General features: G+C 44.5%; 3 protein-coding genes across 3 annotated transcripts in view; 1 reads left to right on the top strand and 2 right to left on the bottom strand.

The window, feature by feature from the left end:
* LOC311059509 (uncharacterized protein) overlaps positions 1 to 22631 on the bottom strand; it is a 564856-nt gene that overhangs the window by 373619 nt on the left and 168606 nt on the right. The gene's annotated exons all lie outside the window — the stretch shown is intronic.
* Positions 1 to 22631, top strand: part of LOC311064280 (zeta-sarcoglycan-like) — a gene marked incomplete at both ends in the record, with an annotated part of 321667 nt that overhangs the window by 289508 nt on the left and 9528 nt on the right. The gene's annotated exons all lie outside the window — the stretch shown is intronic.
* On the bottom strand, positions 9009 to 11174 carry LOC311064291 (disintegrin and metalloproteinase domain-containing protein 17-like; the record flags this gene model as incomplete). Its single annotated transcript, XM_084084125.1, has 1 exon — positions 9009 to 11174. One exon carries the CDS (start codon positions 11172 to 11174, stop codon positions 9009 to 9011), a length of 2166 nt encoding a protein of 721 aa, XP_083940251.1.

Below are 22631 nucleotides of genomic sequence, written 5' to 3'. Positions count from 1 at the left end.
AGACACACATGCACATACTGCGCACACAACACACAAAAGACATGTGAGTTAGAGGGCAAAGGCTTTGTTCTACAGGAACACAACTCCACTATTAGGCCTCTCTCTCTCTACTAATCACCAGAAGTCTTAAGTGCATTTCCTGCAAAAAATAAGCAACCAAGAGTATACCTAGCGCTAAGGTAAAAGTGCTATATATCAGCTACCTACTTTCTTAAACAGATGAGACAAAATAGCAAAATCAAATGAGCACAAGATAATACAAAAAGTGTATCGACTAAACAAGATCCAATAAAACAGTACAACAATAAAACAAGACTTCGTACAACTAGTTAACAAGTAAGCCAGACAAAGAGGAAGGGTAGTGTTTCCTGAAGAGGTGGGTTTTCAGCCTGCGGCGAAAGATGGGCAGTGACTCTGCTGTCCTGACATCAGTGGGAAGTTCATTCCACCACTGTGGGGCCAGAACAGAAAAAAGTTGTGACCGTGTCGATCAACCAGAAGGACCCTTGAGTGACGAGGCAATCAGTCGGCCCGAGGTGGCAGACCGAAGTGGTCGGGCAGGGGTGTAGGCATCGACCATAGCCCGGAGGTAAGAAGGAGCTGTTCCTTTCACTGCCCTACAGGCTAGCACCAGGGTTTTAAACTGTATCCGAGCTGCTACGGGGAGTCAGTGTAGAGAACGGAGAAGGATAGTTGTGTGGGAGAACTTGGGGCGGTTGAACACCAGACAAGCTGCAGCTTTCTGAACAAGCTCCAGAGGTCTGATGGCAGATGCCGGAGCACCAGCCAGGAGGGAGTTGCAGTAGTCCAGACGGGAGATGACAAGAGCCTGGATGAGCACCTGGGCTGCCTTCTCCGTGAGGAAGGGGAGAATCCTCCTGATGCTGTAGAGGAGGAATCTGCAGGACCGTGTCACTGATGCGATGTTTGCCGAGAACGACAGTTGATCGTCCAGGGTCACACCCAGATTCTTCGCAGTCCGAGTTGACGTCACCACAGCATTATCAATGGTGATGGCCATGTCTCGGTGCGGACAACCCTTCCCCGGGAGGAACATCAGCTCGGTCTTGTCCAGGTTGAGCTTCAGGTGGTGCGTCGACATCCACTCCGAGATATCAGCCAGACAAGCAGCAATGCGTGCCTCCACTTGTGTGTCAGAGGGGGGAAATGAGAGGATCAGCTGGGTGTCATCGGCATAGCAGTGGTAGAAAAAGCCATGGGAGTGGATGACAGCACCAAGAGATGTAGTGTAGAGAGAGAAAAGAAGAGGACCCAGAACCGAGCCTTGAGGAACCCCAGTAGTGAGTCTGTGTGGTTCTGATACAGACCCTCTCAGCATCACCTGGTAGGAGCGACCCGTCAGGTAGGATGCAAACAGGGAGAGTGCAGGGCCTGAGACACCCATCCCCTTAAGGGTGGAGAGGAGGATCTGATGGTTGACTGTGTCGAACGCTGCAGACAGGTCCAGGAGTATCAGGACGGAGGAGAGAGAGTTCGCTCTAGCGGTATGGAGCAACTCCGTCACTGCCAGGAGGGCAGTCTCGGTCGAGTGACCCACTTTGAACCCAGACTGGTGGGAGTCCAGGAGGTTGTTCTGGTGGAGGTACGAGGACAGTTGTTTAAAGACAGCACGTTCGAGAGTTTTAGATAGGAAGGATAGAAGGGAAACCGGTCTGTAGTTCTTCATCTCAGAGGGGTCAAGTGTCGGTTTCTTCAGGAGGGGGGTGACTCTGGCAGTCTTGAAAGCAGAGGGAAAGTAGCCAGATGTCAGAGAGGTGTTAATAAGGTGGGTTAAGAAGGGAAGAAGTTCAGGTGCAGAGGACTGCAGCAGAGTGGATGGGACCGGGTCCAGGGAGCACAAGGTGGGGCGACTAGAGGTAACAAGGAGAAGGACCTCGTTAGGGGAGAAAAGTGGGATAGAGAGGGGGAGGGGGAGGGAGGAGCAGTAGATGAAGATAGAGAGGGAGGGGTGGAAGGCAGACGGGTGTGGGTAGTGTGCAGGGCACCAGCCGGGGGAGGAGAGAAGGAGGATCGGATATCGTTCACCTTGTCAAATAAGTTGGCGAAGTCGTCAGGGAGGAGAGACGAGGAGGGAGGAGGGGGTGGTGATCAAGCTAACATTGGGCCCGATTCATGAACCGTACTTACGAACAAATTTGTTCTTAGACCCACTTAAGAAGTTTTTTAAGAGATTTTGGCATTCACAAATGTTTTCTTAGCTGTGATTTGTTCTTAAGTTAAGAAGAAATCTACGCATACTAGAGAGCACTCTTAGGGTGGCCTTTGAGTTCTTAAGTGTGACATATTTGTGCAAAAAGAATTCATTTTCGAAGTTTCTTCAATTCTACAGTTGTATAATATAGGATTTAAATTACAATAATATTTGTATCATATCTTTAGAGCAGTGGTTCTCAAAGTGTGGTCTGGGGACCCCCAGGGGTCCTTCAGAGTTTCAGGGGGTCCACAGCAAACGAAGAACAGTTTAATCACTTTAACCCTATTTTATACTTTGTTTGAAAATAGCCGATCTACAAGCTCACAACACGTCCCATTACTGGCCATTTTGAGCTTTCATGTAGATCGGCTATTTTCGAGACATTTTGATAAATCTTGAAACATTTTCCCTGGCAGAAAATATTTTCAGGTGGGGGTCTGCAGCCAAATGCATGTCAATTTGGGGGTCCATGACATGAAAATGTTTGAGACGGGTCTGAAATTACAATCTAACCCAAACGGACCCGGTTGAGTTGAAGCCCAAGCCCCATACCCACCCCATAACCCCCCACCCAACCCACCCTCATCACCCCCCATACCCCCACCCCCATATCCCTGACATTTGCCACACCCTCATTTTCCAGTCCCCTTCCTACCTGAAAGCCCCCCTATACCCACCCGTCATACCCATCCCCATACCCTCCACATAGCCCCCTACACCCCTCCTTGCACCACCATATCACCCACCACACCCCTATTCCCACCCCATTACATACCAAGCAGCTGCTACCTTAAATACCCTCCATATCCACCCACCAGCTTTCAGTAATATAATGTTTTATATCCACTACTAACGCTATTCCTGAACATGAAATATGGATAACATTTTTAACATTTAATTTCAGCAAATGTACATTGATGTCTAGTGGTGATATTTTGATTAATGTGAGAGAAATAATAAAATATATTCATTAATTAAATAAAATAATTTGCTGTTCACTTCAGAAGTACCTCCACATAACTATTAATTAATTATTTTTTATGTTTGAAGTCTGGTGTTCCACCATCTGTAGACTTATAGTTTAGGTATTCTTTACTTCATTCTCTCAGTTTTATTGCTGTGTGTGATTTCCTGTGATTTCTGTATGCAGCAATCACACACAGGTGTGACTGCAGGCAGAGCCATGCAGTCATGCCTTATATGGGGATTGGTGGGGCGGCGCCCTATGGTAATTAGGATGAATGAACTGGCACACCCCTTCAAGTTACGAGGATTGGGATTCATCATCATCAAGAACATAGTTACGAACAATTCTGCCTTTTAAGAACGTTTCATGAATCTGACTCAACTTCTCTTAGGAATTCACTTAGGAAGAAATGTAAGAGGAAACATTAGGAACTTATTGCTGCATGAGGCCCATTGCCCCTAACATTGGTCAAGTGACACGTGACAATATGTAATATAAATAGGTAAGACAGGATTAATCAGGAACAGTACTTTCCAGTACAAACAGAGATCACAGCTGAGATCACACAATGCAACTAACTCTCATTACGCAAACTGAAGAAGCAGGAAATCATTGTCTGAAACCTCATGAAGAAGCAAAGGCGCAACGCCGACAGCAGAAAGCCAAAGCTAAGAAACAGAGACAAAGAGCACTTGAATCCCTAAATGACAAAAAACGAAGACGAGCCACAAATGCTGACAACATGACACAGCAAAGATTGCTACATTCTCTGGAAGAAAAAGTACAAGAGTCTGTAAAGAACATCGAAAGGAAAAGAAGGCACTGGTCACAGTATTCAATAGATGAAAGACAACATCAACGAGCACATTACACCAGTAAGAGGAGACGCTACAGATCACTTAAAGAACTAGAAGACGTTCAAGTTGATGAAGCTGGTGCCGCATTCTTAAAGAAGATGTCAGAAAGTGGACCCAAGGCCGAAGTCTCCGCCAGGCCGAAGGCATGGTGGAGAGTATGTTTTCACTTTGTCCGTCCGTCCGTGTGTGTGTCCGTCCTGTGAACACCTAACATTGGTCAAGCTTCTCGTGACATCACAATATGTAATATAAATAGGTAAGACAGAATTAATCAGGAACAGTTTTACCACCTCGCCTGGCGGAGACCTGTGCTCCGAGGAGCACATTTTCTAGTTTTCTATAAATTTGGCTGGTGCGGCTTATATTCAGGTGCGCTTTATAGTCCGGAAATTACGGTAATCAAAACTAAACTGAAATTGCAAACCAAAAGTCCAAAAAATAAAAAATAAAACTAATGAAAAATGCAAAACTATAATAACCTTGGTGTGTGCGTGCGTCCGTGTCGGGGGCCGGGGAAGGGTCACAGTTCAATTACCGGTTTGGTTCCCGGTTCCTCTGGGCATTATGTCAAAGTGTCCTTGGTGCCTTGCATGACTGCCTCCGCTATGAGCGAGTGGGTGAAAGCAATGCACAATGTACATTGTAAAGTGCTTCTGATGAAGACACTATACCAGGGGTCTTCAACAGAGCTAATATAGGGGGTGCGCCAAATCTTTGTGTGATAGGATTTCATTTTTTTTACATTAACCACTTAAACCCTAGAATTCCTTTTCTGAGGGGAACATTAGCCGAAAATAGCCGATCTACAAGCTCTCAACGCCTCGCGCTGCGAGGCGCTGAGAGCTTGTAGATCGGCTATTTTCGGCAAAAAGGCTATAGTTGTAGAGGGAAAAAATAGCAGACTAAGTAAAAAAATGTTTTTTAATCTGAAACACAATTTTATACAATATAGAGTAGGGGGTCCCTGCTTCATCTCTCTCTCTCTCTCAGCTAGGGGGTCCTTGGCCTGAAAACATTGAAGACCCCTGCACTATACAGCAAATGCTGACCACTGCAGACCATCCAGCCAACACTTTGGCCCCAAACAAGTGACTAGGTCGTCAAACTAGTGACTGGACTGCCATGAAGCAGCACAACCCCTAGAGGGAGCTCTTATTTTACATCCAAGGGGTCCATGTCTGTCACTCTGCCTTTCCATCCTCTTCAGTTGCATTTCCTCTCTCTCTCTTCTCCTGCTCTCATCTCTGCACTCTCTCTCTTGCTCTCCTCTCCGCTTGTGTCCTCGATCTTCCCCTCCCTCCATCTGTACCTCCTTGTTCCCTTATTGTGTCTCCTGTCTCCTCTCCTCTCCCCACTCTCTTCAACTCCTCTAACCTTTGCATTACTCCTCGCTTCTCTTTAGATCTCTTCTCACACGTTTAACTCTTCCCTTCTCCCCACTCTCGCTCGCACCCTCTCTCTCTCTCTCTCTCTCTCTCTCTCTCTCTCTCTCTCTCGTAGCTCACAGCCTTTCTAATTAACTCTGCCCTGTCCCGGTCAATACATCACCGTGGCTGTCATGCTGCAAGGAGGAAAAAACGTCTTTCCCCCCCCCCCTTTTTGTAACCTCCTTTCAGTCTTCTGTCTCCTTTGTTCGCTTGTTCTTTGTTTTAACTTCCTCTCTCGGCCTTTGTTGACGCGTTATCATTCCAATTTACTCTCTCTTTGTTTTCACTGACTTTATGTTTTCTCCCTTTCGATTTCTCGATCCTCTCCCTGTCAACCAGACAGCTCCTTACTTACTTCCCCAAATGTTGGACTATCAGCAGACTATCAGTAAACACTTTCACTCCCATATTGTTGCTGTCGGGCGGAAACCTTGTATGTCCAAAGACACTAACAGGAAAAGTGAAATAGATCTTGTGTTCCAATGTATATGGTTGCTGTCGGGCAGAAAAATCTGTTTTTCGTCTCCGCCAGGCCGAAGGCATGGTGGAGAGTATGTTTTCGTTCCATTCATTTATGGAAAGAAATATGAAAATAACAACTTTTCAGCCAGACGGTGACAATTATGTCTTAAACATGTAGGCCTATATTCTTGATTTTTTTTTTTTCATGCATCACTTCTTCCTTGAATATGGACATAAACGGTATAATCTTACTACTATATAATTGACAAAAGCTCCGAAGTTCGGCAGCGTTTCGCAAGCACAGGATCACTCCACATGCCTCCAAGACCCGTCACAGACTGTGATCAGAGCTATGGCTATGTTTTGTACATCTTACCCCACCTCGATCAGTGATCAGACTCTCGGTTTGATTGGTTCTCTGATTCGCCTGCCTGATCTGGCAGGTTGCCATAGCAACCAGATACAGGAAGTCTGACCTCTTTATCACATGACCGAGGTTGGGAGGATGTGACTAGAGGTTAGGCCCGCAAAGGAAAGAGGGGAGGAGAGGAGAGGAGCCGAGAGGAGAGGAGAGGCCAGAGAGGCCGGACTTCGCATGACGTGTGTGCAGAGCTATAATTAGGCCAGGTCGCCGTCATGGTTCATAAATCAGCCCCAGCCTAAATGTGAGGGCCGCAAACCATCTCCTCACACCAGGCTTTGGCGCTTTGGGTCTCTTGACCTGTATTTGTTTAACTAGATGTGAGGCCCTGACATCTAGTTATGATAATTAGGAGACTAATGATGTCATATGACCTGCCACCTATGTATTGGTGATACCTCATTATTTGTCAAACACTAATGAAGGCTGTCTAGCTGATATATCCAACATTAAAATGACTGACAATATAATTATTCCTCTTCAGCACGATATCAAGAAGCATGGCGATAACTCGGATTGTGATGTTAGCTCTTGGCTCTTAAAGGTAACGTCTGTCACCATCAAAAACTAACATATTAATAATGAATACAGTCTATCAACAGTTATCCACGGTGATGGATATAGTAAATATAACAGCGATAAGTGAGCAATAGAGTGAGCAGTGACAATAACGTGGTGCATTGTCAAGATTCCATTATGTAAGAGATCAATAGTCATCAAGCAATAGTCAACCGTGTGGGTCTTACGTCTTAAGCCTCAGGTCAAAAGCCACCTCTCCACACACTAAATAGTGTACAAATGGAGGGTGGGCATTTATCCACTGTATTGACCTTGGTCTGTAGAAGATGCTCCATTATCGTGAGCCAATTCGGTTTTGAAACGGCTGTTATTTGTCACTGCGTCCCTTTGGATGGTTCTAAAACTGTCAGGACAAAGACCCCAGAGCAGGGGCAATTGGCAAAAAAATCACACAGGGAATTCAGATATTACATCAGCTCCCATATATTTCTGAAATTATGCAGCCAACAGCGAGTCGGAGCCAACAGCCAGTCGGTTAATGAAATGGTTTAAGAATGTAAGAAAGGTAGAGATACACACTAAAGTGTGCATCAGGATAGTTAATGGGACCAGTGCCCTATATACTTGCAGTTTTGCACTCAATTGCACTCAACCTAAAGAAGAGACATACTGTACATCTAAGTTGTAGAAGATGCTGCAATGTTCTGTCCAGCAGACCATATCACATGGACAAAAAAGTGGCAACACTCCAAAGTAAGTAAGTCATTTATTGTACAGATAAGACAGCCGAGTTCTTCACACTTGTTCCTCTTTTGTCTCCACTGAATTGCCACCATTGAATTGCCGGCCAGGTGTGAAATGACACCACTTCACAATGAAATTACACCATTTCACACATGGTAAATGGCCCCCTTTCTCCATGAGAAGGCTTGGACTTCCCACTGACTTGCAGTGCCAGTGGCAGGCCCTTAGTAATGTTCATGTCATATCTGCATATAAGGAAAATGCACAATGCGAGTTCTATAACGTAACCGTAGTGGATTAGTGGTGGCTGCTTGGTCAAAATGCAAATACCAGACATTTAATTATCAGACAGTGTGCATTTCCCAAAAGCAAATGCATGTATTTAATCCAATATGTCCAGAAGCAGGATTTGAAAACATTTCAACATCTGGTCACACAAAATACTATATAAGGCAAAATATCCAAGGCATGGATTCGCCCCCACTCACACATGCACACACACACACACACACACACACACACACACACACACACACACACACACACACACACACACACACACACACTCCCCAGAGCATCTAGAACACAGAGCCTATCAATTCAGCAGATAACTTCACTGCTTACCAGCTTTATAACCTTCCTCTCAGTACTGTCAAGATACCTTTAGCTTTTTTCACTCAAACCCGTACGTACTGCAGTATAAACCTTCTCCTCCGGCCATTACACACAACAGCCCAGGTCCTTTACCAAGCGTTATCGCTCATGCTACCTCTCATCAATTTTTACCAGTACAGCATCACATAACAAAACAAAACAAATAGGACCTGCTGCTTTTGGGAGACCGGTTTGTGGTCATTTGTCTCTGAAGGCAATCAGCCACTTAATCTCCCCGAGGTTCATCAAGTTGATGTCACAGCTATTGCTTGTGTAACTAAGTATAAAAGGCACAGGTGTTTCTCCTTCAAAAAAGGTATTACAAGACTACTGAAGTATGATCTGTATACAATATATTTGGTTTTATTAATATCTTATGTTTGACCGTTTCATAACTACATGTTACCTCTAAGTCATCCTAGATAAATTCAAAAAAGATGAACGTAAAATTATGTAATATGTAAATGTTTATCTACCATTGTCTGGGTGTCAACAAGAAATTGCATATTATGTCTTTTGTACTTGAATGTGTTGCCTGTGTCTGTGTGTTTTCAACAAAAGGCCTTCAATCCCGTCTCTTTACTGTCAATGCAGTCCTGTCTCTTGAGGCGCCATCTGTCCCGTGCGCAGTGGGTCCGGCTCGGTCAGATCCTCGTAAGAGGATCTCGTACGCAATGAGCAGCTGTGATGCGCACGGGTGCAGATTCTGGGCTGCTGGGCATTTGTTGACTGCTTGGTCAGGTTAGATGTTGGGATCTAACGTCTCGGTATTGTCTTCATACTGCTGGTCAAGGCGTTTGTCCACACAGTGAACCAGGATGCTGAGGGGAATCCAGAAGACCAGGGAGATAACCACTACTGAGCCCACTATGTTATCAGCCAGGAACTTCCTGAATGTGTCAATGTCCAGCTTGTCAATGAAATCCCACAGCCTCTCGATTACATCCTGCACCCGCTTCATGCACTTTCCGCCCCCGTCACAGAATCCCACGGTGCAGGGTTTGCCCTTGCGCAGGAAGAGGAATTTGCCATCATTGGGTTGAATTAAGGGAGTGCATGTGCCATCTTTGCCCCTGCAACACAGTTTGCAAGAGTCCTCGATCTCGTTGCATGCGCAGGACTTGAGTTTCTGTGTGGCCTCACAAAAAGGATTGCATTCTCCACCACGACACAGTCCGTTGTCAACACAGGCAACACCGTCAGCGGCAAGTTCAGGAGGCGGACACTCGCTGCTGGTGCCTGTGCATTTGGACATGCCCTTACAAGTAGCATTGATGGGGTCCTGACACGTCTTCCCTGCCTCCTCAAACATGCACCTCTCGCAGCAAAGACTATTCCTGTCACTGCACTGTTTGCCAGGTTTTAACTTGCAGTTGGCTGTGCAGCATTCGTCATCGCCGAGGTGGTGCTGCCCCGGGTCACATTCCTCACCCTCCTCGACCCGCGAGTTCCCACAGAGCTTACTGTTCCTCTCCTGGAAGCACTTTGGAGCCCTGATTGGAACCCATTGCAGCACCTTCCCTATAGACCTCTTACTGCATGGAGAGAAGTGCTTGTTGTTAATGTGGTCTCCACTCACAGCGAAGGGGTACATGACAAACCTTCCACCATGGTCGTCATTAGGGGCACACTCGATGTTGTCTGGATCATCGTGCCACGCCCCAAAGTTGTGGCCCAATTCATGGGTGATCACCAAGTCAACTGCCTTTGTTAAAGAGGCTTTCCCATACAGTCTGGTGGTGGTCAAGCCAGTGTTCAGGTAAAACTTCTTGGGAGGATTATAGATTGGTTTGGAGCAGACTCCAGACAGGCTTTGGTCTTTGCCAGACGCCACATAGGCCAGCCCCAGGACGTTATCCTCAAAGTCCTGATGGGTGAGCAGATGAGCCAGGCACACCTCAGAGGCAATGTCTTTGCTGAATCGCAACAGAAGACTCCTGGAGTTCCATGACTCCTTTCCTACCACTGGGCTGTTCTCCATGTTATAGTGGACCCAGCCTGTTTCACCGCCCCGGGGAGGCCTGGTAGGCTCCTTGTGAATGATGATTTGGCTGATCTGGACTCCATAGCCTTTAAATTCATCGTTCCAGGTGGTACTCCTGAATAGGTCATCCGCCCGTTCAATCAACTCAATCATATAGTTGAGAGCAACACTCTTTTCTCCACGACCCATCTGTTGGAAGAATCTGTAGTCCGCCACCAGCAGGAGGGGACAGGTGTTCTTCTGATCGTGGGTTTGCGGTTTCAGTCTGTGCATACTTGTCTCGTTCTCCCCCGCGTGTCCGTCCCTGTTCCTCCAGGCAGCCTCTGGAAACAGGTCCTGAGCGTCTTCTGCGTGGATATCGCCACACACACTGGGAGACGCGATGCGCCTTACGTTCTTGATGTCCTCGGAGCGATAAACCAGCAGGCGGCCGTCAGGGCTGGACTCTGTGAACCTCCACAGAGGCTCTACATTGTACTCGGCTTCCTCCATTTGGATGTGGGCAGAGAACTCCTCACCATCTATGTGTGCCTGCACGCGGGAATTTTCTTCTCCTACAACATGTCCGAGGAAGTAGTTCTGTAGGCGTCCATCGTAGCTCTCCTCTCTCCCGTCTTTGTCGACGAAGACAGCCTTAAAGTTGTCAGTGAACAGGTCCATGTTAGTGGTCAGGTAAAGTTTGAAATGTCTCTGCAAGGCTGTGAAGCTGACCAGCCGTTCCAGGTGGGACTGGGTGCTGACATCTCTGCTCACAGAGTGTAGCTGAATTCCAGACGCGGGAAGAACCTCAAAATCTGAGAGTATGGCGTTAAGGGTTTCTTTCAGATTCTCCTCCGTAATGCCCGATTTAATAGCACATTGGACCCACCAAGGAGCCAGAAAGGCAATGAGCCAAAAATACCTCATTACAGACATGACAATCATGGACGAAAACAGGGTTTCTGTGGACGGTAGAATTCCCGGAAACACTGGAATCTATCCAGACACTAAAGAACCAAAACACAGTGGGTAAAACAGCGTCCTTCAATGGTTCATAGAAGGCTTATAGCATATGGCAAGGCTTATAGTCGTAGCCACAGCTGGTACACGGCAGTATGTTGAGAAAAAAATGGCTGTCAAAGTACCATGTATTGATATCTAGAGGAGCTATAGCCCAGCTGGGGAAATTAAATGGTTACGACATTGATAGGCAATAGTTTCATGCCCACAAATGGAGATTTCCGATGCCTGAACAAATCAACATTGTTAAGCAACGACTACGTCACAGTCCCATATGTGCCTCGATTATGCCCAAATATGGAGTTTGATGATCACTGAGAAAGAGAGACAGAGAATAGACAGTCAGTTGGAGAGGGAGGGAGAGCCTATTTCACCCATGCAATAACGAGTGATATGCATGACTGAGTCAGTCTGTCAGGGCACAACGCATATTTACAATCAATTATATCAAGTGTGGAACACTCTCTCAAGTATAAAAATAGGGTATTCTTTTTTGAAAAAAACATACAAGGTTTATGCCTGACAGTGTCGATGTGCACATGTAAATTGTATTTAAAGTTGGAGGAAATAAACAGACCCCCCAAAAAACAAACAAACAAACAAACAAACAGACTGACTGACTGGGGGTCGCCGTGGTGCTGTTCTGTCTGGTTTTTAACCACAGTGCACTGACAGTGGGTTCGGGAACCCTTGGCTGTCTTCCCCATAGATATAGAAACCTAGATACCTCATTGGCCTCTGCAGTTCATTGCAGCGACTGGTATCTCAATACAAGGCTCTTCCGCAGGGCTGTTTGACTACTGATCAATCACATTGCTTTAACTACTGGCCAATCACAGCGTGTCTAACTGACTAGTTGCTGCGCGACTGCCTCTTAAGAAAAGACCGGCCCCACCTGCCTTTGATTGGCCTACCGAACGCCCCCTTCTGTGACGCACACGGAAGTTTCCAGCTTGCCCAAGCCTTATATGGGATAGCCCTGCGGAACAAGGAAGCGTGCCCGAGATACGAATGCTTCAGAGCCGAAGGAGGCGTCTACCTTTATATGTCTATGGTCTTCCCTGTAGAGTGTCGAGGCCCGGATGCTGCAAAAAAAAGACAGACAGACAGACAGTAGCAGGCAGGCAGCCAAACAAACAGACAAGAGGTCGAACAAACACAGATCATTGACAGACAGACGGGCTAACAGCAGATGTATCCATCTGTGTGTGTGTGTGTGTGTGTGTGTGTGTGTGTGTGTGTGTGTGTGTGTGTGTGTGTGTCTGTCTGTCTGTCTGTCTGTCTGTCTGTCTGTCTGTCTGTCTGTCTGTCTGTCTGTCTGTCTGTCTGTCTGTCTGTCTGTCTGTCTGTCTGTCTGTCTGTCTGTCTGTCTGACTGTCTGTCTGTCTGTCTGTCTGTCTGTCTGTCTGTCTGTCTGTGTGTATGTGCGTGCGTGCGCGCGTGCGTGCGCGCGCTTGTATGCGCCCTTCTGCTGTCCATTCACACACACTGTCGTAGCAGTGACTGCACCACAGGCTATAAAATAGCAAAGTATTTTTTATGGTAGTAAACTATTTTATGGTTGCGGTACTAACTGACGTAATGTCTGAAAAGCCCTGTACTTCACAGCCACTTCATTTTTACGAGCGTTCGTTTTGGTCCAGGTAACACCGGGGGACCTCGTTGCATTCAGCTGGGGAGGAAAGAGGAAACAAGCCAGGCTTGTTACCAGAAGGCAGTGGTGGACAAAGTACTCAACACCCAGTACTCGAGGCAAAGTATAGATACTCCTGGTAAATATTACTCAGAACGGCAAGGGAAAGTTGCTCTGTCAAATGTGTGCTCGAGTTAATGTACTGGAGTACTTGCTTTTAATAATAATATTCAAGTATTCAAAATATTGTATAGAAATGTTCAAACAATATCAATAGTAGTGAGTATATCAACAATTTCCAAAGATGTATTATTAGTTTTTCTTTCTTTCTTTCTTTCTTTCTTTCTTTCTTTCGCTATTTAGTGTACGACCACATGTATTGGACTTAAGTGTTTAATGACCATTGTGACCAGCTATAATCGAGTAACATGTTTCTTGTGAATAATGTGTTCAGTCGTTCAGTGTGTCCGCCCCACATACCTACTATTAACTTGCCAGAAAAATAACCCCCTCTCAGTCAATCCGGACTGCTTTCTTAACTAAGCAAAAAAACGTTATTTTAAATTAAATTGACGCAGAAAACGAACAGCTTATCCAAATCGCTTTCCCTTTCAACCGCTCTCACACAAGCTGCCTCCTGTGACCGCTGACACCGTCAAATGAACCGGGGAGAGAAAGAGGGGATGAGGGGAGGATGAGAGGAGAGCAGGGGGAGGAGGGGGGGGGGCAGAAAATAGATGTTTCTGTCGATTCTGCAAGGGGAAAATAAAAGGCACGCGGGACAGCGAGGCTTAAAGCCAAATCAATGTTGTCAGCAGCTGGCACTTAAGGAGGGGGCCATTAAAGTTTAAAAAGTTTGGAAAGCAATGCTGGAATTAAGGCCAAATGGGTTAGGGGGAGAGGAGCGAGGCCTTCCATTAGAATCACAGCCAACAAGAGCTGACAGATCCTCTCAGGATTCCTAGCTCTCCTTTTGCTCTCTGCCTCTCTCTCTCTCTCTCTCTCTCTCTCTCTCTCTCTCTCTCTCTCTCTCTCTCTCTCTCTCTCCCTCTCCCTCTCCCTCTTTCACATTCATCAACTCCTTTCTCATTGATTCATTGTTCCTCTTTCTTTTCTTGGTCTTCCATTTTCTCTCTTTCTCTCCCTCATTTGTTTGTTCATTCTGACTGAACCTCTCGCAACCTCTCAGCCCCACACTCTCTCTCTCTCTCTCTCTCTCTCTCTCTCTCTCTCTCTCTCTCTCTCTCTCTCTCTCTCTCTCTCTCTCTCTCTCTCTCTCTCTCTCTTTGCATTCATGACTGTTTTGCAAAAAGAAAAAAACAAAACGTTTCACGCCTCACTTGTTCTCGTCTTCTGGGCTTTCTGCTTGACAGACATCTTGTGTCAAGGTGGAACATGAGACCTTCATTTGTATCATGTCTGTTCTGTCTGTTACAGGCAGTCGATCAACAGCATGATGAGTCAGAAGAATGTGATGAAATGTGAATAGTATAGCTCAGAGCTGAGATCAGACTGTTTGCAAACAACAGCTCCAACTAGGTCTTATACAGCAGTGGTCCTTGAAGGGATTCCAGGTGGTCCCCAGCTAAATGATAGATAGTTAGGAGCCAAATGGAGCCTTATGGGTCTGTAACTCAGAGAGTGTACAAATGGAACCAAATGGACCGTAAGGGTCCATTTGGTTCCATTTGTACACTCTCTGAGTTAAATTAACATTGATTTTAGAATATAAATTGGGGTCCCAGAGATAGAAATGCCATTAAATGGGGGTCTGTAGCCCTAATGCATGTCAAACTGGGGGTCCTTGAAATTAAAATGCTTGAAAATCACTGCTAGAGCCGTAAAAATCTTCTCTTATGAGGGTCCTTGGCATATCTTTTCAAATGGGGGTCCGCGGGCTAATAAGTGTCAATTTAGGGGTCCTTGACATGAAAAAGGGTTGAAAACCACTGTTATACAGCATCAGTGAAGGCATTACAATTGAGTGTGTGTAAGAAAAGATGAGATGAAGTAAAGTTTTATTGATGCCCGGAGGAAGGTTTTGGGTTCAGCAACAGTAACAGGGTTGTAGGGGTAAGAGTAAAAGTCCAAAACAAACCGAGACAAAGAGAAAAACATGAAGACTAGCATCAATATTATGGGCACGTCATAAAAGGTTAACATTTTGTCAAAAAAAAACATTTGACAAAATGTGTTCTTTTTTAGAATAGAATAGAATTGTCTGCATTTTTATGTACAGCAAAGTATTAGCTGCAGGGTATAAGTAGTTAGCACTGGCACTGAATATTTGTAGTGAATCTGAATGTATATAGTATGTGCAGTCTGTCTGTCTGTCTGTCTGTGCACGTGCACATCCTTGCTTATCATTTTCGTGCTGAATAAATACTGCTTCCCCATCAACTGGCTCGGCATGATTAAACCGAAAGTTGAGTAATTTGTTAGAAAATTAATCTATCGCGTTTTGAAGTGAACTTGTTTTATCTTGCCAATGCCAATTAATGAAAGACTTTCCTGTTTCTCCGTTGGTGCAATTAACTAGACGGCTGAATTTAATGTTTGGTCTAATGGACAGACTTAAGAGACGTTCTTGTTAGATTAGATAGATTCATGAAGGCAACATGCAAAAGGGCAGGAAGATGGAAGCAATTATACCTTTCTGCAGGTGTCCGAGGTAGATTAGAGGGAAATAGTAGGTTTAACCTTTCTCCAGTGTCCGTAATTGCATCTGTCTTACACAAACATGCAATGTTTTACATTAATGAAAGTAAAATGAAAATGCCTGAAACATGGAAAAAGAACATGACCTTACCAAGACAGTCAACTCCCCTTTACAATATATTTGTCAAGGATGATATGTGTCCGGACACTCATGGTTGTGTGTACTGTATGTGTATAGCAGTGGTTTTCAACCCTTTTCATATCAAGGTCCATTATTTATGCGGCATTTGAGCCACGGACCACCATTTGATGAGATTTAGACTCTCAGACCCAAGACTTTTGGATACGATATGAAGACGTTGGATCCGATTTTGTCCACAATTCCATCCATGCTGTATTGATGTTGGCACCATAGGAGAGATAACAGGCAAATAAAAATTCTTTAATTAGTTAATGTGGCTGTTTAACAATAATGTAACTCTTTAGTGTTGAGAGCGTAAAATGGAACCAAATGGACCCGTAAGGGTCCATTTGGTTTCATTTTACACTCTCAAGAGTTAAAGATCTACCTAATAAGGGTCCATTTGGTTACCAACTCTTCCATCATTAAGCTGGGGACCACCTGGAACCGCCTCAAGGACCACTGGTGGTCCCCGGACCACTGTTTGAGAACCACTGGTAATAGTACACTGGTGTATACTCTTTTCTTTTTTCTCGCTCCTTCAACACGCATTTCTTGTGCTACACTATGAACCATCCAAGCTCTTAAACTTGCCTCGTCTTCAAGCTCTGCAATTTGAAAACGTGTCTTCTTCTAAATCATGAATATAGTGATTTTCATCTGAAGGCTGCCAGGCCAATTATGTGTTCCTCCATAATAGGCTTTTGAACATAAGAGATTTTCTTTCTTATTTGTTTGTTTGGGATTATGAATAGTTAACACCTGTGGAGTCTCTCGCCTCCACTGCTCGCAAAGTGCCTCCCGACATTGCGTGGCGTTGTATGAGCAATTTGACCCGCTGTGGTATGCAGATGTCGAGAAATGTTGCACGGAACAGTAGGATACCTGATATTCATCTTTTCCTTTTGCATGATGGATGAAGAAAGCTCGAAGGCGCCAGCCGTCTAGATTTGAACAGTGTGTGTGTGTGTGTGTGTGTGTGTGTGTGTGTGTGTGTGTGTGTGTGTGTGTGTGTGTGTGTGTGTGTGTGTGTGTGTGTGTGTGTGTGTGTGTGTGTGTGTGTGTGTGTGTGTGTGTGTGTGTGTGTGACTATTCTCATGGCAGTCCCCTGAACAGTGTTTGGGCCTAGGTCCGTGCGGATCGGAGCAACTTTGCACCCAGGGTTCACTTGACCTAACCCATACTGTACATATAAGGTGCTAGAGTGAAAAGTAACAGCATTTTAGGGGTGCCATGGATGAAATAAGAATATGTATAGGGTTGCCCGGAGCCCAAAAGGTTTGAGAACCACTGTGTTATAGAGGAAAGACCATGGGTTTCCTAAATTCCGAAGGGTTCATCCTGCAATCTGCCTATTATATTTTGGGACATTTTGTGCGAAAAGTTGACATTTTGGCCTGAGGATGGCACTAGAGCAGTGGTTCTCAACCTGTGGTACGCGTACCACCGGTGGTACTTGAGCCCCCCCCTGGTGGTACGCGGAAGAATCTTCCCAAAAATGAAAAAAGTGGGGGGAAAATGAAAAAAAAAAAAAAATTATATATATGAAAACATAATAAAACTATCGAAATACTACTTTGAATGGAAATAACATTACCATAATATCACTCAAATTTAATTTAAAAAAGGTTTTGTTGAACACTTTTGGGTGCGTTCGGAAATACGCACCGGAGCACACTCGCCTATTAGTTTGTATTGGCCAGTGCGCTCAGTGCTGTATTTTGTCAGCGTGGGAACAGCGCATTTCCTGGCTGTTACTTTGAATGCGCCGGTACTGGTAGCCACGATCAAAACAAACACGGTGAAGGGCAGGGGTGAAAGTGGGCCGGCACGGTCCGGAACGGCGTTCCGGTAAAAGATTCGGTGGCGGAACGCCGTTCCGTTAAGAAAAAGTCAAAGGCAGCTGTGAAAATCCCATATTAAATAACCTGCCACAGACCCATGGCCATGTTCAAGAATAAAACATAATCTACTAACGTCAGATTAACATACAGGGCGTCACAACCATTCATTAATGTGTGTGTACGACGGGACACTCTCACAGATCCGTGATTTCCCCCCACTGTTTGTCTGACTTTTTTTCTTCTCCCCCCGTTCCGCATAAACAGCTGCTTTCGCGTGAAGTTAAGTAGTTTCAACTAGGCTACCTGGGTACTTCTACTTCCAGTAGTATGATTTCAAAATAAAACGTGTGTTGCATTGTAACATTACAAGGATAGAGTTTTAAAAAACCTCTTATTCTGAAATGCACATCGTTTTGAAAGGAAACCAGATTTATTTTCTGGAGGCCACTTGACAGCTTTCTGCTCACGGAACACAGCTCCACTTGACTAACGTGCATCGTCAAAATGTAAATAACATGGACGTGGGTCATGGGACATTATGGAATATAAAGACTTTGTGGCAAAAGTTCATATTTACAACCATGATTTCTGAAACCAAGACAATGTGGGGCTATGGAACAAAAGTGTGTTTTCTTTCATCTTTTCAGAAGGTGAGTAATTCATCTTATCTAATGCTGACAGTGGTGGAAAGTAACTAAGTACATGTACTCAAATACTGTACTTGAGTATAATTTTAAGGTAATTTTACTTGACTGGAGTATTTCCAATTTGCAATATTTTTATTTCTATTCCAATACATCTCAGAGGCAAATATTATACTTTTACTCCACCTCAATTATTTGAAAACTTTAGTTACTACTAGTAACTTTGTGGATTTTAATTATTATGACAAAACATACATAAACCGCTTCAGCCCCATTTAAACTTTGGCTTTTTGAAAATGTACTTGGTATTGTACAGTATGGTCAAGTTGGACATGAGTTAATAGCGTCACAATCATTTTTAACCACTTAGCTTTGGCTATTCAAAAACAGCAGGCACGGCACCGCGCTATGAGCTTGTAGATCTGCTATTTTTGGAAAAACCTTGAAAAAGTGTTGCATATCTTTGAATATTTTTTTTTTTTTTAAAGCGAAAATGAACTGATATCTTTGCTTTTGGGGGTCCCTGGCACAAAACATTTTCAAATGGGGGTCCACGGCCGAATGTTTATCAATTTAGGGGTCCTTGGCATGATAAAGGTTGAAAACCACTGCCCTAAATCCATCCTAAACCCGCCCAAAAAGCATCAATAACCGCTAATAACCGCAAAAAAAATCGCGCGCGCTGCGCGCGCAAATTATCGCGCGCGCGTGCACGTTTGGCGGTAGTGGTACTTGGAATCACAGATAAAATCTGAGGTGGTACTTGTTGTAAAAAGGTTGAGAACCACTGCACTAGAGGAAAGGTCATGGAATTCTCAAACGCAATCTCAGAAAGTTCCATGGCAATCAGCTTTTTATACTTTGAGATATCCTGTGTGGAATTTGAAGTTTGGGCCTAAGCTGGGTACTATAGGAAAGGCTGTGGGGTCACCGGAATCACTATGGTTCATTCTCCAGAGAGCATGATGTGGTAATTCAGGCACTAATAGTATCCACAAAAAGTTTTTTTTTTTTTTTTTTTTTTTTTATTTAACAACCGACTGACCGATCAACATCGCCATCCTTAAAGCCTCGCTGGTGGGGCAAAAATATTAGCACCACCGTGTGGTAATATTTCAATGTTTCGCCAGTGGCCAGAGCGTGTGGAACATTCTGTGTGGATGGATGGAGTAGCATGCATGCACACTTGGACTTGACACACTGTTAGAGAATACATTTTATTCCCTACATTGGATCACAATGAAGTTACCTTTACACAACACCATGGGCTAGATTTTTACTGTGACTCCATTTCAATGTTTAATTCCATGGCCAACAGTTTCTCTGTATTCAGTAATGTAATTTCCACTCAAAGATTTGCAGTCGAGCACATACTTAACCGTGTGAATATGATGGTTACTGTGAACAACAGCAGCAAAAAGCTCTCCAGCGAGTAGCGTTCCCTCATCCGCCTGCAGCTGCTGTCAAGATCCAGTTGAGGAAGGTACTTAACCGGCAGTTGTTCCTGTGGAACCAACAGTAGCATACTGTGATTATTCCAAGGCTGTTCCCAAGTGGGAACGTGTGTAACTTTAAAAGCTTGCACGCTCAGCAATACCCTGTTGAAGATGAACAAAACGGTTGAAAAGAAAGGATGAAATTATCCCTTAATGTCATCACTGAAATACACCTTAATGTAATTCTCACAGTTCCACAGATAAATATTGTGAACATAGCCAAACTACAAGCTCACAACGCCTCGCACTGCAAGGCGTTGTGAGCTTGTAGATCTGCTTTTTTTCACAATGATTGCCTCCATCTTACGTATTTGACAATTTGACCAATTTGGTATAAAAAAAGGTCTCAAAAGTCATTAAATGGAACTTAAGAAGTTAAAACGGTGCAGATACCCTTTATACACTTATACTGTATGTTGGTTTGTTTACTGTTGAGTGAGAAAACAATATTGCACATTAAGCTAATCATCTGGGGACCCCCCAAAAATAATTTGGGGGCCCCCCTGGGTCCCCAAAACAAACTTTCGCTAGTGTCGCTGGTGCAGTCCCTTCCCAAACAGCTTCCCACCCGCAAAAACACTGCCAATTGTGTTCGTTGGAGCACCAGGCCAAGCTGCATGCACCGTGGTGAATTTCCACCACCAATCTCTGTGGTAGTGGGCAGTAACTATCCAGACACCCCTGGCCCATACCACTGTTGGTTCTATCAGTTGGACACTGGCTGCTACATCGTTGCTGCCACGCGTACAGACAGATATAGAGCAGAAGATGGAGAACCCATCACGGGGGGGGGGGGGGGGGGGGGGCGATAAGATGCTAGCAGTGTCCCCCAAAAGAGACCTGTTTCTCATGACAAATGACGAATGACATTAGCCCTAGCATGATTCAGAGTGATCTAGTGCAGTCGTTCTCAACAGTCAGATCCTGGGAAGCCCAGCTGCACTTAATCAGTAGTCAACCGAGATCCTGCAGACATGGATCACTGCTAGTTTATCATTCTACCAAGATCGGTTCTCAACTAAAGTGGTTGGAGCCCAAACTCTATTATTGCTACTCTACCAGATAGTTCCTTGTCTCGTTTATTCGTTAGTCTCTAATTAGACAGATGATGAAACGAAAACCAGTCGTAGCCTCTAGCCTCCTGTTGAAGCGGGCGAGCTAACGAATTTTGGGTCCCAGACAGGAAAAAATCTATCGAGTTTTGGGATACTTAAACCCGCAGAATACACAGATGAAAACAAATGTGTATAACTGCAAAGTTAAGGTGACAAGCCAACGTTTGCTAGCGCTGCTAATCCATAATATGTCATCTAATGTCCTCCCATCTGTCACAAGACCAAACTGTGTTTTCCTGCTGGGGTTTCCCAGGAAGAGTTTGAGGGCCAGAGTCATGCATCATTATCAACGCCCTCTGCTCCACCAGGGAGCAGGAGAGAGTGCCAAATGAGAGGAAATGGAGTCGACGCAGCCAACAGCGGGGACAGAGATGAAGGAATCAGTGTGAGCTAAATGTTTGTGAAGGTACATGTCACACAATCTCTTGGCTGACAGAACAATGGAAATACGTTATAATAATTATGTTACTGTTATTATAGTACGTTGCAAAGCATAGTAGTGATGCTGCATAATTATGCTTTTGTATTGTAGATATATGTTCCTGTAGAAAAAAAAACGAAAATGTGTTCTATAATGTTGATTTATCATTGTTAGTTATTGTATGCACCTGTAACATATTTCATGGCTATGTGAGCAGGCTAACGCAGGTGTTTCCAAACGTTTCCAATGCCAAAGACCCCTAAATAAGACCCTAACCTCTGGCTGCGGCTCCCATTTCAAAATGGCCTAAAAAAAAGAGAAAGAAAATTGAAAATAGCTACAAACTCACAGTGTACCGTGGAATGTGGGTGGTTAAAAGTGGCTGAACGCAGTGAATTTGAATTAAATAATAATGACAATAAATATTTTTTTATGATTCAATGCTTTTTTATACTCCTTTCCAAACCCCCCCCCCCCCCCCCCCCCATTCCCTTTATACAGTAACTGTAATATTGATATACTGCAGGTCACCGGCTCCATGAAATCATTTGTGTCTGTTATATGATCAATGTGAATGAAGTTTTGTTTTCTCATTGTGGGTAGCAGGGGTGAACGCAGGTGAACTATGGAGAACATTAATGAAGTTAGGCTATAGCCACGCCGTTACACAGTTTGTTGACATGTTGGTGAGGTCTTATGGAGACACCTGGGGGTGTTATGGGTCCAGGACACCTGCATGGGGACTGTGCCGTGGGTCTGTGGGTTCCTGTTGATTTACCTGCAGGTGAAGGCAGGGGGCCGTGTGTGAATTACAATGCTGGTGGGAGGTAGATATGCCGGTGGAGGAACAGATGCTGTGGTGCCCTGACACACACATGCACGTGCACACATTCACAAAACATGCACCCCCAACACACACACGCGCACACACACACACACACACACACACACACACACACACACACACACACACACACACACACACACACACACACACACACACACACACACACACACACACACACACACACAGAGGGCTCCCATAGTGCCTCATCACAGCTGTCTCTTCTGTTCCCTTATCAATGTATTGCTTAAAACAGCTTTTAAAACTATACTCTCTGTGCACGCACGCACACACACACACACACACACACACACACACACATATATATATATATATATATATATATATATATATATATATATATATATATATATATATATATATATTATATATTTAAGAAAAAATAACGAATTAATCACATGAATAGCTGTATTTAATCTTGATTAGTCACATTTAAAATCATGGAGATTTAAGTTTGGAACTAAGCTATTACAAAATTGATGAGCAACCACCAACACAAACAAAGTGTATCCAGTGCTGTGGTTT

The sequence above is a fragment of the Gymnoscopelus microlampas genome (genome assembly GCF_963454915.1).
Source record: "Gymnoscopelus microlampas genome assembly, chromosome: 2".
In the NCBI taxonomy this organism is placed as follows: Eukaryota; Metazoa; Chordata; class Actinopteri; order Myctophiformes; family Myctophidae; genus Gymnoscopelus; species Gymnoscopelus microlampas.
Note: the sequence above shows the minus strand (reverse complement) of the source record. Positions and strands in the feature narration are given on the sequence as shown.